The sequence below is a fragment of the Salvelinus sp. IW2-2015 genome, linkage group LG8 (assembly GCF_002910315.2).
Source record: "Salvelinus sp. IW2-2015 linkage group LG8, ASM291031v2, whole genome shotgun sequence".
NCBI lineage: Eukaryota > Metazoa > Chordata > Actinopteri > Salmoniformes > Salmonidae > Salvelinus > Salvelinus sp. IW2-2015.
In genome coordinates, this window is record NC_036848.1 from 36,919,547 (window position 1) to 36,927,510 (window position 7,964).

Consider the following 7,964-nt stretch of genomic DNA (forward strand, 5'->3'; position numbering starts at 1 on the left):
ATCTCTTTCTTCCTCTCTTTGTCTCTGTCTCCCCCGTTCTCTCTCTCTCTCAGGCTCTGATGTCTCTCTTCGTGCTGGCTTCTAAGGATGGTTGGGTGGATATCATGTATGATGGATTAGATGCAGTGGGAGTCAACCAACAGGTATACAACAGACACACTATACATAGACCCAGTCACACACGGCCACACATAAACACACACACATTATGCACATCCACACATTATGCACATCCACACATTATGCACATCCACACATGGGAAAAATGTATAAATTAACTTATCAATGCATACAACTGATCCTTGTATAAATGTAGAACGTAAGGTGTTGTAGAGAGGAAAAAGTGTTACCTTCGCTTTACTGTTGTCTTAATGCAAACTCCAACCATAAAACAATCCGTTGTTTGTTTGATTGTTTTTGCTGCTAATACCGCTGAAGCATCAATACACTGAGATTAGTAAGAGGGACTTAGCCAAGTCCCCTTTAATGTGTGCTCCCACATATGCACAGTTGCTAGTAAAAGTTTACACACCCTTTGCACAGTCTTCACATTTGCTGCCTTAAAAGTAAATCTAAAAAGGGATTTCGTTATATATTTTTTCCTAAAAATCAAAGTGAAAGAAAAATTATAGCACATTTCCAAATTACAAACAAATGAAAAATGAGGATGTATTGATTGCGTATGTCTTCACACCCCAGAGTTAATACTTAGGTGGAAGCATCTTTGGGGGCGGCAGTTGGTTAGTGGTTATGAGCTTTGGACTAGTAACCAAAAGGTTGCAAGATCCAATACCCGAGCTGACAAGGTAAACATTTGTTGTTCTGCCCCTGAACAAGGCAGTTAACCCACTGTTCCTAGGCCGTCATTGAAAATAAGAATTTGTTCTTAACTGACTTGCCTAGTTAAAAAAAGGTAAAATAAAATATAAAATCTTTGACAGCCATTACAGCTGTGAATAAWTTTGAATCTCAACTCTTAGGGCAACATACATCCATTGTTTTTGTCAAAATTGCTCAAGCTCAATATGTTTGGTTTGGAGTCATTGATGGAATATGCTATATTCAAATCTTGTGTCAGATGTTTTTAAGCTTCTTTAAGTCAGGACGGAGACTGAACATTAAGGAACACTAAACACATCTTGGAAAGGCATTCTGGTGTGTCTTTGGCATAAACATTAGCGTAATTGCCCTGCCGAAAAATACAACTCTATCCCAAGGTTAGGTTTTTAGAAGAGCTAGTTGGGCTTGAACTTTTTACCTGGGCTTTGCTCCTTTCATATTTTAACCCTAACAAACTCCCCAGTCCCTGCCGGCAACAAGTATACCCATAACATGGTGCTGCCACCACAATACAAAAGGGTCAACAACATTGCATTCACTCCACATTACTGGCCTGTATGACGAAGTGAAAAGAAGGAAGACTATGTAATGCCAGATGGGCTGGACCATTTTTTTAGTTGGGTGGGCTGATTGAAATTGACACACACAAAAATATTAGAAAATATAAAAAATAAAATGGGCCAGGTGCCCATGGGCCTGTTTTTTTTAGCAATTTCTCTGTTATTCTAATCTATAATGACAATTTGGTTGATCAGTGGGCAATGCCCGGCCTCCCTACCAAGATGGGCCGGCCCGGTTTTCTGATAGGTTGGGCTGAGGTCATGTAAACTCACATTCAAAGTCAAACTCGGCATCAGCAAAGAGACCTGCTCAGACTCTGTCATTAGTTAAGAAAGCCAAGATCATGGATCGTAAAAACGGAAAAGGTGCCTATAAACGTAGAAAAAGCACATTATACATTGTCATCTCACTCAAAACTTCACATTTGTAGAGCTGCTAAACCATGATTTGGTCAAACAGTAAAGTGCATTATCCTCATGATTCTTGTAATGGACTGTCTACCCTGCCCCTATGCCTCGCTGGGGCCTGCTGGTTTGATGAGTGAGCCACTCTCCTCTCRGCCATGTTCTCGAGAGCAAAATTTTATTTTGGGAAAAACACTACTTTGGAAGCTTTGTCCCCTTGTCCCTGTCGAGGAGACGAGGGTCCGCTTTCTGTAGGTAACATTTTTATTTCTCAACTCTCAATATTCAGCTCAATAACAATTATTTTACAACCAAGATATTTGATATGGCTTTGAGATATGTWGCGGTGCACACGCAAAAAGTGCACCAGCCAATGCGAGGGAATAGACCTATAGGTCTCATGGGTAGTAGCCTACAACTGCAAAAAAAAAATAGGACATTCAATTTACTGTTTGATGAAGACATGGCTACTAGCTGTGGGTATTATAGTTATTATGTTTTGAGTTTCCACTTCCTCAGGTGTTGCACCCCAAATGAATTAGCCTGTGATATCAGTTTGTGCACATAAAGATGTATGTAATTCATCTCTATTGAGCAAGAAAGAAATCAGGCAATTCTGGAATCTTACTTTGACAGTAAAATATGTCAACTATAGTGTAATTGTCAACCGAAAATTCATGACAGTCTAGATTTGGCTGCACATCAAAATATCTTGATGCATGCATTCCTGCCTGGATGGGTTAGATGGAAAAAACATATTTATTGGGTACCTCAGCAGTCAGTATTTATTATACTTTGTAATAAAGCAGTATGAATTACTTAATAAGATGATTAGGCCGATTCAGGATTTGTATTTATTATGGATCCCCATTAGCTGCTACCAAGGCAGCAGCTACTCTTCCTGGGGTCCAGCAAGATTAAGGCAGTTATAATACAATTTAAAAAACATTACATTACATTTCACAACAGATTTCACAACACATTAAATGTGATCACTACACACTCTACTACCACATATCTACAACACAAAATCCATGTGTGTGTATAGTGCGTATGTTATCTGATGTGTGTTTATGCTGTTGTCTGTGCCTGTGTGTGTGTCTCTTCARAGTCCCCGCTGTTCCATAAGGTGTATTTTTGATCTGTTTTGTAAATCTGATTTTACTGCTTGCGTGTTACTTCATGTGGAATAGAGTATCGTGTAGCCATGGATCTATGTAGTACTCTGTGCCTCCCATAGTCTGTTCTGTACTTGGGGACTGTGAAGAGACCTCTGGTGGCATGTCTTGTGGGGTACTTAAGGTGTTTCATTTTTTTCGGGTATCTGTACTTTACTTTACTAGTTATATTTTTGACAACTTTCATTTCACTACATTTACCGTGAAACCCAAAAGTACGTTACATTTTGAATGCTTAGCAGGACAATGATCCAATTCACACACTTATTGAAAGAACATCCCTGGTCATCTCTACTGCCTCTGATCTGGAGGACTCACTAAACACACATGCATCATTTGTAAATCATGTCTGAGTGTTGGAGAGTGCCCCTGGCTCTCTGTAAATTAATACAAAAACAAGAAAATGGTGCCATCTGGTTTTCTTAATATAAGGAATTTGAAATTATTTATASGTTTACTTTTGATACTTAAGTATATTTTAGCAATTACTTTTACCTTTGATACTTAAGTATATTTTAAACCAAATACTTTTAGACATTTACTCAAGGAGTGTTTTACTGGGCGACTTTCACTTTTACTTGAGTTATTTTCTATTAAGGTATCTTTACTTTTACTCAAGTATGACAATTGGGTACTTTTTCCACCTTGGGTGGCTGAGCTGTGTGATAGTAGTTTAAACAGACAGCTCTGTGAATCCAACATGTCAATACTTCTCACAAATACAAATATTGACAAAGTCAATCTTTGCTCTACTTTGAGCCAGGAGAGATTGACATAGTATTAATGTTAGCTCTCTGTGTACATTTAGGGGTCAGCTGTGCTGCCCTGTTCTGGGCCAATTGTAATTGTAAAGTCCCTCTTTGTGGCACCTTACCACACCACAATTTCCACATAATTCCTTAGAAGATTTAGTAGAGGTTTAGGGTTCAGTGAATGATTTGTCCCAAATTCAATACTTTTCATTTTTGAAATATTTAGGACTAACTTATTTCTTGCCACCCATTCTGAAACTGACTMRAGCTATTTGTTAAGTGGGTCCAACCAAATAATTGGCTGGTGCCACCAACTGTAAAAGTTTGTGGCACCAGTGACACCAAGGAAAAATGTGATTCTGGAACACTGTAATAGTAATATGGGCTGGTGTGCACAGTGATGTGGGATGGTGTGGATAAAATGCAAGGGACGAATTATTTTCCCAGTCTGCCCCTGCTGCCTGTCAATGATTCCTAACCAAATTTACTGAGCTTGAGCAATTCCGACAAAAACAATGGGCATATGTTGCCCTGAGGGCTAGGTACATTTGGTAGAATATTATTATTGTAGAAATGGTTCAACCAAGTATTAACTCTGGGGTGTGAAGACATAAGCGATCAAGACATCTTGGGAAATGTTCTATAATATTCTTTCTCTTTGAAAATGCGGAGTAGGTCGTGTAGATCTGTAGGATTTTTATTTTATTCATTTTAAGATAGCAAAATGTGAAGACTGTGGAAGGGGTGTGTAAACTCACTAGCCCAATGAATATGTACAAGCACACACACACGCACACGCACGCACACACGCACGCACGCACACACACACACACACACATGCACTTTTTCTCTGTTCACTAGAGATACAGTAGCAGAACAGTAGAACAAAGGCTTGGTTGTCTAGGACCAGAGACGTGTTGATGTTTCTGAAACATCAGGTCAGCGTTTCTGTCTCTGCTTTAGGGACTAGGCATTGATCTCCTCTTCTCTATAAGCTGCTTACTGTCCAACATCATCCAACACAGCATCCAACACCCCTCTAGCTTCTTCCACATGTTCTGCAGCTTACAGTACTGTGTATATTCATACATTTAGCTTTCCTGATGTACTGTTTTGTATCAAATAAACAGTATTATTCATGTGTTTATTTATGCATTCACTTCTACATGTTGTAGTGTTGACTGTAGCAGCAGGACGACGGTGTCCTGGCAGTCACAAAAGGCAGCTGGCTGGTAGTGTGTTCCGCTCAAGTTGGACACACACACCCCGCTGCGCACACACTGGTTGAATCAACGTTGTTTCCACGTCATTTCAAAAAAGTGATGTTGAACCAACGTGGAATAGACGTTAAATTGACGTCTGTGCACACTGGGACGTGGGGCTGGTTTTGCAGCGTTTACATTGAGTGCACCACCACAATACTCATAACTGTTCCAAAAATGAGTGTGTTTATATAACATCACACTGTGTGTGTGTGTGTGCGCGAGTACTGTATATACACTATACTCTGTCTATGTCTACCCACTCCAGCCACAGCTGAACTACAACCCATGGATGCTCCTCTACTTCATCTCCTTCCTGCTCATCGTCAGCTTCTTCGTGCTCAACATGTTCGTGGGCGTGGTGGTGGAGAACTTCCACAAGTGCCGGCGCAGCCAGGAGGCCGAGGAGGCTAAGCGCAGGGAGGAGAAGAGACTGAAACGGATGGAGAAAAAGAGACGGAGTAAGGAGAAGGAGCTGGCTGGTCGGTAGTCTTTCCACATCTTTCTGAGTCCTGCCTGGTTTGAGCTTGTTTTGGTTTAATTTGACCGAAGTCAACGGACGTAGAAACGCGCTAGACGTGGAATAGTTGCTATTTTGCATTACTGTAGAAGTGCCTTTTCTTTTGAAATTGTTTTCCTCCCTGTAGTGTCCCCGCTAGATATCCTCTCTTTGTGTGGGGGTCAGTGGTCACCCATTCTGGTCCAGGAGAGCTACTGAGTGTGCAGGCTTTGGTTCTAGCCCAGCAATAATTGTAAAACCTGGAATCAGGTGTGTTAGTGCTGGGCTGGAACAAAAGCCCACACACCCAGCCTCTCTCCAGGATCGGAGTTGTTGAGCACTGGTCTAGTAAGAATAGACCCCCCCCTTTTTTTCCCTGCCTGGCCTATCGTAGAGGGCGTACTTAGGACCGTCCCCTTGGAGCATGCCCAGTGAGTACTGGTGGACGGGACTTGCATGGCGTGGTACTTTCAGAGTTAGAGGGAGGGGGGTGAGGGCGAGGTTACATCCCCCTATCTCCCCCCTTCCCCCTCCTCTCCTGCATGTAGTTGTAGTACATCCGGAGGGGTAGGTAGAACTACAAACCAAACTAGGAAGTACCTAGATGCTGATCTATGGTTTCCTCTATATGAAAAGGGTTAGGATCATACGACGGTTAGCTGATCCTAGATCTGTGCCCGAACGCCCCTCCAGCTGTACAAGAACGGGTTACCAGATGCCCGACTTCGCCTCTCTATAGTGATTCCACTGCCTTCTAACCCCAAACATTGGATATGAGAAATAGTGGTTATTTCAGTAGCCGTATTGGCTGTAGAGATACTTTTGGTGGATCAAAGTAAGATCATTTGGATTTTTTACATCGAATGTTGATGGTAGTTGACAGTGGGAATGCCTTCGGTAGTTGACAGTGGGAATCTCTTGAGAAATACAGATGGATATGGATTTTCTCTTGCAGATGTGGTGTGCCCAAAGTGCTCACCATTGATTCTCCCATGCACTCACACCCTCTCACACACATGCAGTCACTCAAACAGACCGAACACACACAGTCTTCCTCTCACTCACTCTTTTACTCCCACCCTCTTGCCCTCACTCACACACCTGCGGCAGGTAGCTTAGTGTTTAAGCGTGTTGGGCCAGTTACCGAAAGGTTGCTGGTTCGAATCCACAAGCCAGCAAGGTGGGAAAATATGCCTTTCTGCCCTTGAGCAAGGCAATTGACCCCTAACAACTGCTCCCAGGGTGCCGATGACGTCGATTAAGGCAGCCCCCTGCACCTCTCTGATTAAGAGGGGTTGGGTTAAATGCGGAAGACATATTTTGTGAAACTGACTAGGTATCCCCCTTTCCCCTATACAGGCTGTACAAACTACTCTCAAATGCTTCCAAAAAAAATAGAGAATGAACATGCCCTCCTCTATCCGTCTCTATAATTGTTCAAGGCCCCTCATGTCCATTGGTTTCTTTCTCTGTTTCATTTTTCTATAGATTATCTTTAGTTTGTCTATGGTTTATAGTCTTTCCTTTATCAGATCTGTAACCTCAAGCTTGTTCTTTTTCTGTTGCTTGGAAACCATTTTACTCACAACTGTAACTGAAGTTGTGGAATCATTTGACAGAGTAAGAGAATGGTTGATAAAAGGTATGTACAGTAGAGGTATACCCCTTGTGACTGGACAGGCTTCCGAATCTACAGTTTTCTTTTCTGGATGGCACACGAGTTTGTGAAGAGAAGGGAAACGTAAGTTGTTTTCTTCTGATGTGGGGGGGGTTGCTTTATTTGTTGGTCTTTTTTTTTTTACTCCATCCGAGTGGCTCTATTTGTATCTCAGTCATTTTTGTCATAGATCTTTGGGATTTTGGGTTTGAATATCGGGGATTGACTGTCTACAAAATCCCCAACTGAATCATTGAACCCTTATCAACTGTATCACGAGCTCACACTGGACTCAGAATAAGTGGAAAAGACTCACAGTAGAAACTAACCAGCCCACGTTGTCATCTTCATCCTTCTGCTCTTACTTCACCCCTATTTCTCCTTCTTACACTCTCTCTCCTTCGCCCATCCCTCGTTCCGCACCTCTCTCTGACTAACCTGGTCTCGTTCTTCTAGATGTGTTGATGATTCCGGGGGTGAGTTGGGTCCTCTCTGAAGGCACACTGACAGGTACAGAGTTTCTAGCATGTTCTGTGTGTCCCCTGGTGGTTCAGAAGTCAGGGTTCAACGTTCACGGGAGGTAGGGTCCCATCCCGCGCTCCCTACCCGTCCCCCTGCCTCTCTCTCATCCGACTCAGTCCGCTATAGACGTTTGTGGACATTTTCCTGTCGTGTGTTGTGGTTCCTTGTTCTTCACAGTGACCCACGATTCATCCACTATCCACAGCACTGTTTTTGTTACTGTACCACCAGCTGTAGGTTGTCCACCCACGCTCATGCAGGAGTGTGTGTGTGTGTGTGTGTGTGTGTG

General features: G+C 42.4%; 1 protein-coding gene across 1 annotated transcript in view; it reads left to right on the forward strand.

Moving 5' to 3' along the window:
• The window catches only part of cacna1g (calcium channel, voltage-dependent, T type, alpha 1G subunit), a 207,000-nt gene that overhangs the window by 157,700 nt on the left and 41,336 nt on the right, over positions 1-7,964 (forward strand). Inside the window, 2 exon segments of the mRNA XM_070445033.1 lie at positions 54-143; positions 5,266-5,458. Of these exon segments, the coding sequence (XP_070301134.1) occupies positions 54-143; positions 5,266-5,458 (283 nt within the window).